Here is a 10,782-nt window from a genome sequence, read left to right on the forward strand (position 1 = left end):
TTTGGGCTCAATTGTGGTCGTAACTCGAGGACTCCCTGAAAATGGGAATGCTCGTCCTTTAGAAAGAGAAAGATCAGGAGATAGCAATAGGATGAACCCTGTCTTGAAATGTTTGAACGGTTTTCATGCAGGAACTCAACAAGACCTTCTGTTGTTTCAGAGTACAGGAGATAAACTACTATAGTGGGTTTAACTTACTGGAAGGGAGATACCAGCACAGTGATTAGAGTGGAGTATTGCAGGCTAATTCTGCCAACTGCCAGGAGTTCGATCCTGACTGGCTTAAGGTTGATTCAACCTTCCATCCTTCCGAGGTCGGTAAAATGAGGACCCAGATTGTTGGGGGCAATGGGCTGACTCTGTAAACTGCTTTGAGAGGGCTGTAAAGCACTGTGAAGCGGTATATAAGTCTAAGTGCTATTGAGAAAGGGAGGGAGGGAGGGAGGGAGGAAGGAAGGAAGGAAGGAAGGAAGGAAGGAAGGAAGGAAGGAAGGAAGGAAGGAAGGAAGGAAAGAAGGAAGGAAGGAAGGAGCTGTGATGGCTCAGTGGTTAGAATGCAGTATTGCAGGCTAATTCTGCCAACTGCCAGGAGTTCGATCCTGACTGGCTCAAGGTTGACTCAGCCTTCCATCCTTCCGAGGTCGGTAAAATGAGGACCCAGATTGTTGGGGGCAATAGGCTCACTCTGTAAACTGCTTTGAGAGGGCTGTAAAGCACTGTGAAGCGGTATATAAGTCTAAGTGCTATTGAGAAAGGGAGGGAGGGAGGGAGGGAGGGAGGGAGGAAGGAAGGAAGGAAGGAAGGAAGGAAGGAAGGAAGGAAGGAAGGAAGGAAGGAAGGAAGGAAGGAAGGAAGGAGCTGTGATGGCTCAGTGGTTAGAATGCAGTATTGCAGGCTAATTCTGCCAACTGCCAGGAGTTCGATCCTGACTGGCTCAAGGTTGACTCAGCCTTCCATCCTTCCGAGGTCGGTAAAATGAGGACCCAGATTGTTGGGGGCAATAGGCTCACTCTGTAAACTGCTTTGAGAGGGCTGTAAAGCACTGTGAAGCGGTATATAAGTCTAAGTGCTATTGAGAAAGGGAGGGAGGGAGGGAGGGAGGGAGGGAGGGAGGGAGGGAGGGAGGAAGGAAGGAAGGAAGGAAGGAAGGAAGGAAGGAAGGAAGGAAGGAGCTGTGATGGCTCAGTGGTTAGAATGCAGTATTGCAGGCTAATTCTGCCAACTGCCAGGAGTTCGATTCTGACTGGCTCAAGCTTGACTCAGCCTTCCATCCTTTCGAGGTGGGTAAAATGAGGACCCAGATTGTTGGGGGAAAGAGGCTGACTCTGTAAAACTGCTTAGAGAGGGTTATAAAGTACTGTGAAGCGGTGTATAAGTCTAAGTGCTATCGCTATCACTATTTTTAGCTCAGGCCTCCAAGGAAAAGGAAAGTTACCATGTGACACAGCTACCAGTAATAGTCCTCTGTGTGTCCTAAACTTGCCATGGATCTTCTCATTTCATTTGTTTGCTTGTTCTCCCGTTCTCCAGGTAGATAATCAAGGCATAATAGAGTTTCTCCTCTGGGAGGACTGTAGGGCTTCATTACTGCCCACTTAATGAGCACAAAGGAATTAATATTGGATGGGAGCCATCACAAAAGGCCAGGAAAGGTTACTTAGATTTCTTTGTTCTCTCGGCTTCCACCGATGGCAAGTTTGGAACGAGTTCCTTATTGTCTTCCTCACAGAAGCTGTTGGGCTAAAGGTACCTCCAGCGCTTGTTGCAACATTTCAAAGGATTCAGCTTAGCTATCAAGATAATTCTAAGCTTTCAGCATTGCTGTTGAAGCTGCAATCTCTGTTAAATCAGTCGACGTTATCAGTTGTGGGTGTTTGTGTCTCTGTGTTACGTGTGCGTGTAAACAGACTGGGTTTGTGGGATTTATTTGCATCTAGGGGAAAAAAAATAAGTTGCAAGGAGAATCTGATAGCTGCAATCTGTCATTTATTCTTCAGAAGTTTAAACCCAACCACAGTCCCTTATTGCAAAAGTTCATGAATTCATTGGCGATTCCAGAAAAAGTCATCTTCTCCTGCTTTGGTATCATGTGTTGTATGGGTTTATTGTGATGCATGTTGGCTTCCAAAGTTGCATGGTGTCTACTCTGAGAAACAGGTGTTCCATTGGATACACTAAGTTTTCTAAATTAGGATCAATGGATACTAATAAACCCAATGCACACATTCTTAGCCTAGTCTTACTGTGGTAACCATTATATCAAGGGTCCCAATATTTTAATTCCGGACCCTTGGGAAGCTTGATAGGTGGACCGCCATGGAGAAAATCTTTGTGGGCGCTAGGAGTTGAAAATGATTTGATGGCACATCATCTATCCATCCATCCATCCATCCGTCCATCAATCAATCAAAATTCTAATTGTGCTTTCTGGCAAGCATTGTTTAGGAATTCTGAGCACATTAGCTTGATCAGGCGACATTCTTCTCGTGTCCAGACATTCTAACTAAGAACTGCTTCCAAATATAGTACTCCAGTGAATGTGTCCATTTTTAGCTCTGCTATTATCTCTTCTACGCAGAAAGAAAAGTCTAAAATCGATTTGACATCTAAAAGCTCCTTCCTCGTAGTGGCATATGGAAACAATGCATTTTCGAAAAGAATCCATTCCAAATGAGAGTATTAGCCAATTTCTTTTAAATTTGTGTCTGCGTCTTTGTTTCATTTTTTTTTTTTTTAAACTTTCCTAAAGTCCCAACTGATTGGGATGGAGTTCCAGTATCTATTCTTGGCCTAGTAGAGGAACACTTGAAGCTCACTGGCTTTTTATATTATCTCACCATTTTCTATTTTATTTTATTCTTTTATTTTCTTATTATGTTTATAGGGTGAACGATCTCATACATGTATGCCTCTGAGTCAGGGGTGAAATCCAGCAGGTTCTGACAGGTTCTGGAGAACCGGTAGTGGAAATTTTGAGTAGTTCGGAGAACTGGCAAATACCACCTCTGACTGGCCCCAGGGTGGGGAGGGAATGGAGATTTTGCAGTATCCTTCCCCTGCCATGCCCACCAAGCCACACCACGCCCACCAAGCCACGCCCACAGAAACGGTAGTGAAAAAAATTGAATTTCATCACTACTCAGAGTGCTATGTTGGTTCCTGTGGCATTCTTTTTAGTTTTATAAAGATTTTGGGATGGATGAATGGATAGAAATTGCTTTCTCTATCTCAACAGTGCTTATGCTCAAGGGAATTACATGCCTGTCCAAAAAACCCATCTAATTAGTTCATAAATTCAGGGTCTACAAAGACTTAGTTGCACAATGTTGCATATTGGTAAGATGTACCAACTCTTGTTTGAGGATAGCAAAAGACGGTGAAGTTTTTTTTCCGGTGGGACCGGTCTATCAGGGCAACCTGGTCTACCCAATTATGGGATGAAGCATACTGCTTCTGCTTTCACCTTTCAGCCCCAACCCAGGAGCCTTCGCAGGCAGTCGCTTTCATGACAAACTAATTTTTGTGTTGAATTTATATTTTACCGACAGAAAAAGGAAGGAAGACAACGTACTAGTCTCCCTTCCTTCCTTCCTTCCTTCCTTCCTTCCTTCCTTCCTTCCTTCCTTCCTTCCTTCCTTCCTTTCTTTCTTTCTTTCTTTCTTTCTCCTTCCTTCCTTCCTTCCTTCCTTCCTTCCTTCCTTCCTTCCTTCCTTCCTTCCTTCCTTTCTTTCTAACTGCTATTGTTATCTGATGCTGCCTTTCAAAAGCAGATACTATATACTTCTTAATTGCATTATATTATGTGTGCAATGGAAATTTAGATGGGAACGTGAAACTAGCAAGCCAATTTTAATTTTTCATTAGATCAGAAAGTCCCTTTGACGATTTGCTGGTCAAAAGTTATACAAAAGACTGAATTCAGTCCTGGTCGCAGTTGTTTTTGTTAATTTGGTAACTGTGTATGTCCTATTACCGCCGCATCCCTGGCTGCTTTACGCTTCCACGAACTGACCCTATTCAATCTGTCTTCTTTCAGGCCCTGGAGCAGTGCATGATGGGAACAGTGGTGGCTCAAGAAGAGCTGGCTGTATTTGGCTGCTTCCGTTGCTTCTTTTACACCTCCTGCTGAAGTTTTGACCCTTTTGAAGATGGCGATTCTGAGAGGAAGGGAGGGTGGGGAAAAAAAGGAAGAATACTTTTACAAAGTCAGAAAATAATCCTAATAGTCAAGAATTATATTATCGCAAAATCTCGGAGAGAAAGAAAACAAGTCTGGAAAAAAAAATAAAATCCCAAGAAAAATCCACCATGATCTACTGGAGTTCCAACACAATGGAACATTCTGTTTTCTTTCTGTTTTTATTCCTTTTTTTTTTTTCCCTGTCATGGACAAGGATGCAGCTGTTGGAGACCGATCAGCGCATTTGGCTAATGCGTAATCATTCTGTCCGTTTAGATTCATATGTTTTGTTGCTCTTCCCAGGTTCACTGATCTAGAGGATTCCCAGGTCAGCTGACTGACACCTCACTTCCCATGCCTTTCTTGATCTGGAAAGATTCCCAGATCAACTCACTTCCCATGCCTTTCTTCCACCCATTCTCGCCACTTCATGGACTCCGTACAATTGCCAGTTCTAACCGAGAAACAACCCACCCCAACCACTTTTACAAGAAGATCACACACACAGCTGCAAGAAAACAAACCACCGTCACGCAAACGATTTAAGACATTAATTCACTGTACTACGTGGATGTACTTACATGGATATTACGGGATTCTGAGTCATTATTAATTTTATTAATTATATTTTCTGATATGAGCCTAGAACTGTTAGTTCATTAAAAAAAAGTACACACACACAGACACACAAAACCCCAACAAAAAGAAAGAAAGAGAAAAGAAAAGGAAGGAACAAACGAATGAATGAATGAAATAAGTCGAACACTGGGCTTTTAAACTAGGTTTACAGACTGTGGAGTGTCGGTGTCAATGATGGTTTGCGCTATCAGTTGGGATGAGAATGGACACTTTTTGTAGGCAAAATTGTGAGATGGAAACAATGGGCTCCACCAGCAGTACTGAATAACTCATTCCTTATTCTGGATGTTGAAAGAAAGAAAGTTGTCCAGTGTTTTCATAATGTTTGGAAATTCAAAGGTTGATGCTCATCGTACGTTGAGTTTGATTGATATGCTTATTCTTTTTAGGCTGTGCTTATATGTATGTGTGTAGTGTGTACACACACACACACACATGCACACACTGTCTTATACACACACACACATATACATACACACACATACACATACGAAACATAAAATATTTTTTGTTAGCATTCTAGCACACTATTTCTCAGCTGGGTCCTTCTTACACACATTACTGCATGCTGTAAATGGAGTTAACTGTGTATTAGACTGGAGGATAAAGTTTTATTGGTAACTGTGTATATTTAACTCCTCCCTCTTATTTTTTCTTTTTCCTGATTTCTTTTTCTCTCTTTCCCTCTCTCCCCTCCTCCCTCGCTCCATCTCTCTTATTTTCCTTTGAATTATTTACATTGTGAAGACATTTATAAAAAAAAGAAAAGGAAAAAAAAAGAAAAAAAATTCTGCAGCATATGTTTCCACATTCAAAATTCTTTAAGGGGTGGGGAGGGGAGGTGAAATAATGATGGTTAAAAGCTAACACCCTAGCTTTCCCAATCTCTTCCCACCCACTCCCCTCGCACAACTCTTTACAGCTCCAGATTAAAAACATGGCAAGGACTGCAAAAAAAAAAAAAGAAGAAGAAGAAGAAGAAGAAGAAGAAAGAAAAGTAAAGTAAAAGTTTCAAATAATGCTGTCTTTTAAGAAGAAAGGGGGGGAAGAATTGTTCCTCAAATTGCATTTGTTTTGTTTTCTCGGGTTTTTTGTTTTATTTGTTTTCCTTTTCAGTGGACCTGGAGACGCGCACTTTGATGTTGGAGGTTGGGAGAAACCTAAAAAAGAGGCCTTTTTTTGCCCTTGGTTTGTTTGGAGGTCAAGACGTGAGGTTGTCTCTGACTTTACATTAAAAAGAAAAAGAATATGTACCACGTTGTCTAGTCATCTGGTTGTGCCATCTCGTTCCTACATGGATGGGGAGGAGGATTGTGTATAGAGCTCAATAAAACGTTGAGCTTTGATGCAAGGGAGAGGTGAGTGAGGAGACTATGGTGGGAAGCCACTACTGGGAAAGGTAAGTAGTAACTAAGGTAAAAGATAAAAATGGTTCCCCTCGCACATATGTGCTAGTCATTCCCAACTCTAGGGGGCGGTGCTCATCTCCGTTTCAAAGCCGAAGAGCCAGTGCCATCCAATGACGTCTCCGTGGTCATGTGGCTGGCATGACTCAACGCCAAAGGTGCACCGAACGCTGTTACCTTCCCACCCAAGGTGGTCTCTATTTTTCTACTTGCATTTTTTACCTGCTTTCGAACCGTTAGGTTGGCAGAAGCTGGGACAAGTAACGGGAGCTCACCCCGTTACGCGGCACTAGGGATTCGAACTGCTGAACTGCCGACCTTTCTGATCGACAATTTCAGCGTCTTAGCCACTGAGCCACCGCGTCCCCTTCGTAGTAACTAAAGGACCATCCAATTTCCTTCCATTCAGTGGTTCCTTGCTGTGTGTAAGGAATGACTCCTATCTGAGCGTCCTCCCTTAAGTTCATTTGATGATGGGACATCTTCTGGGCAAATCCACAGATCTTCACTTTCACGAAGGAGGAGATGATGAGATTAGAAATGATCCAAGGACTCATTACATTTCGCTCTTGTAAATATTAGAGCATAGAATCACACACGCTTCTCAAGCAGAAAATCCTATATGTTTCGGGACAAATGGCTGCCCAGTCTCTCTCTCTCTCTCTCTCTTTTTTTTTTGAAAACTTCCTGTGATGGAGCACCCACAACTTCTGGAGATAAGTCATTGCACTGTTAAAACAAAATAAAAAGAGAGAGCACACTAGAAATCAGAGAGCACACTATCAAGAGCCTTGATAGTACAGGGGTTTAGTGCACCCTGTTATTAACACAGCTGCCTGCAATTTCTGCTGGTTCGAATCTCTCCAAGGCTCAAGGTTGACTCAGCCTTCCATCCTTTCTAAGGTAGGTGAAATGAGGACCCAGTTTGTGGGGGCAATAAGCTGACTTTGTATAAAATATACAAAAGGATGAAGGCTATTGCTTAACGCATTGTAAGCTGCCCTGAGTCTCCGGAGAAGGGCGGCATATAAATCAAATTAAAAAAAAAAAAAAATCAATGAAGTAACCAGACAAAATCCTTGCCTTCTCTAAATTCTCCATTCTGCAGCTCTGTCAGTCTTTACATTCACCATCCAACGTCTTAACTTTGAGCTCGGAAGGAGACTTCCTTTCACCATTAACTCAACATAGTTTCATTCACTTACCTGATCCTACAATTAACAGTCGCGTTTCAATCGATCAGCTGGGAATGTTCACAATAAACATTTAAATGTCTAGGTTTTGATTGAATAAGTAACTTTTTGTAAAAGATTTATGTGTTATTAGAAGGAGCACTTCACACACATTTAAGATGGACAGCCCCGGTTTACACGTTGATGGTCATATGCTTGGTGGCCCAGGTCAAAAGCGGTGGCCATGTAGAGATATACATCTGTGCATTAATCAGAACTGCTCAAATGCAAATATCAAATAAGAGACACGGTGGCGCAGTGGTTAGAATGCAGTACTGCAGGCTGCTACTGCTGCCTGCCGGCTGCCTGCAGTTCAGCAGTTCGATCCTGACCAGCTCAAGGTTGACTCAGCCTCCTCCCATCCTTCCAAGGTGGGTAAAATGAGGACCCAGATTGTTGGGGGCAAGAGGCTGACTCTGTAAACCACTTAAAGAGGGCTGTAAAGCACTGTGAAGCGGTATATAAGTGCTATTGCTATCTCTGCCCCCAACAGCTTGGTCAACACAACATACTGATAGCACTCAATACAGCTGTCAGATCTATTTATACAACTTTAGACAATTATTATAAGACAGCAAAGGAAAAAAGAACAGGTTTTTTGCTCATCTTGGGTTTCATCAGATTTTTCCAATCCAAATAGAGATCTTTATCCTACAGCAAACCATAAGTCAATCCAATAGGCTAGGTTTGAACAACATGGTAATAGACAAAACACCCAACAGAGCTAAATACCGTATTTTTCGGAGTATAAGACACACCCCAAAAAAGAGGGTGAAAATCTGGGTGCGTCTTATACTGTAGCTCTGCCCAGTTTCGCAAACTCAGGTTTCAGAGGCTGAAAAAAGCATCAGAAACGAAGCTTTAGAAAAGGAGCCCCTAAACAGAGCTTCAGAAAAGAAGCCCCCAAATAGAGCTTCAGGGAATTTTTTTTCTGAACCTCTGTTTCAGAGGCTTTCAGAGGCAGGAAAAAAAAAAGCAAGGCACAGAGCTCACAACCAGGGAACCTGTTGCTAAAATTCACCTCTGGGAACAGCCAAAAACTAAGGTGTGTCTTATACTCCAAAATATATGGTACTCAACAAGCTTAGCAGGTGATGGGAATGAGTGTTTTTAGTATTTACTTGAATTGGTTAACTGGATTGGAACCCTAGCCATCTTGTGACCTGTGAGGTTTGTCTTGTGTGAACTTCCACAGCTTGAGGCTGGGGAGCAGAAATTTGAGTGCAGAACATTGTGTAAATTACTCAATAGATCATGGTTAAGCAAACTGTGGCTTCACACCTGATACAAACCAAGTCAGAAGATAGCAGCCTTCTGGGCAGGGATGTCACGACTCAAAATGGAGTGTGAGGAGGAGACTAATTCAGATTGGCCTTTTCCATGTTTAGGTAAGTTCGTTCTGGGATTCGTACCAGTCATTTTTTTCCTTGTGTTGTGGCAATTATGAAACAAGAAAAAGCTTAAAACTTGCTTATATGTCTGACTCTTCTGACATATAGCACATATTTCAAACACTTATGTGAATATATACTTTCTGGTTCTTCCTTGAAGATTGTTTAAATGTTCTAAGATATTTCCAGGTTGAATCTCTCCTTGTTCAGTTTCCACCTATTATTCCTTGTCTTGCCTTCAGGTGCCTTGGAAAATAGGTGGACCCCTCCTCTCTGTGGCAGCCCCTCAAATATTGGAAGACGGCTATCATGTCTCCCCTGGTCCTTCTCTTCACTAGACTAGCCATACAAATCTACTAAACTATTAGAATACCGTACAGAATATGGAATAACAGAGTTGGAAGGGACCTCGTAGGTCATCTAGTCCAACCCCCCCGCCCAAGCAGGAGACCCTACACCATTTCTGACAGACGGCAGTCCAGTCTTTTCTTCAAAACAGTCCAGTCCAGTGATGAAGCTCCCACAACTTCTGAAGGAAATTTCTCTTTCACTGGTTGATTGTTCTCCCTGTCAGGAAATTTCTCTTTATTTCTAGGTTGAATCTCTCCTGCATCACTTTCCATCCATTATTCTTTGTATTCAAAGCCTTCAGGTGCTTTGGAGAATAGCTTGACCCCTTCCTCTCTGTGGCAGCCCCTCAAATATTGGAAGACTGCTATCCTGTCTCCCCTGGTCCTTCTCTTCACTAGACTAGCCATGCCCAGTTCCTGCAACCGTTCATCGTATGTTTTATCCCCCAGTCCCCTAATCATCTTGGTTGCTCTTCTCTGCACTCTTTCTAGAGTCTCAACATCTTTTTTTATAGTGTGGTGACCAAAACTGGATGCAGGATTCTAGGTGTGGTCTTACTAAGACTTACAACCAATCCTCACACTTACAACCACCACAGCATCAGCATGGTCACATGATTAAAGATCAGGTGATTTTTTTTCAATTCAAATTCAAATCAATTTCAATTCAATTCAAATCAAATCTTTATTGTCAGGGCACAACATGTATACAATGAGATTGGTTGAGCTCCCCCAGTGCATCCCCCACCCCAACACAATACAACTCACAGTGAAGACAGAAAATCCCTAATCCAATAAAACAAGGGGTTTAGCAAACCACATGTATTTATGATCAGTGGTGGGTTTCAAATTTTTTTTTTTTACTCTCGGTTCTGTGGGTGTGGCTTGATGGGCGTGGCTTGGTGGGCGTGGCAGGGGAAGGATATTGTAAAATCTCCATTCCCACCCCACTCCAGGGGAAGGTTACTGCAAAATCCCCATTTCCTCCTGATCAGCTGGGACTCGGGAGGCAGAGAATGGATGGGGGCGGGGCCAGTCAGAATTTTTACTACCGGTTCTCCGAACTACTCAAAATTTCCGCTACCGGTTCTCCTGAACTAGTCAGAACTTGCTGAATACGACCTCTGTTTATGACATTTAAACAGTGTCCTGGGGTCAGATCTGGGGTCAACCCTAACCCAACCAGCTTCCAACCAGCAAAGTCGATGAAGGGAGCCAGATTTGCTTAACAGCCGCACGATTCACTTAACAACTGAAGTAACTTGCTTAACAAGTTAACAAGAGCCTTGGTAGTACAGTAGTCTAAGGCACCCTGTTATTAAGCTGGTTATTAAGGCCAGCTGCCTGCAATTACTGCAGGTTCGAATCTCGCCAGGCTCAAGGTTGACTCAGCCTTCCATCCTTTCTAAGGTAGGTAAATTGAGGACCCAGATTGTGGGGGCAATAAGCTGACTTTGTATAAATATACAAAAGGATGAAGGCTATTGCTTAGCACATTGTAAGCCGCCCTGAGTCTCCAGAGAAGGGCGGCATATAAATCAAATTAAAAAAAATAAAATAAAATAAAACAACTGAAGTAACTTG

General features: G+C 42.6%; 1 protein-coding gene across 1 annotated transcript in view; it reads left to right on the forward strand.

Moving 5' to 3' along the window:
• Positions 1–4,137, forward strand: part of LOC139323098 (protein CEPU-1-like) — a 177,053-nt gene extending 172,916 nt beyond the window's left edge. Inside the window, exon 7 of the mRNA XM_070952318.1 lies at positions 4,037–4,137. Within this exon, the coding sequence (XP_070808419.1) occupies positions 4,037–4,137 (101 nt within the window). The remainder of the gene's footprint in view (positions 1–4,036) is intronic.
• Positions 4,138–10,782: the final 6,645 nt, after the last annotated feature.

This window comes from Pituophis catenifer, unplaced genomic scaffold (genome assembly GCF_029215685.1).
Source record: "Pituophis catenifer annectens isolate HBS135680 unplaced genomic scaffold, rPitCat1.0.hap2 SCAF_12, whole genome shotgun sequence".
NCBI classification, from domain to species: domain Eukaryota; kingdom Metazoa; phylum Chordata; class Lepidosauria; order Squamata; family Colubridae; genus Pituophis; species Pituophis catenifer.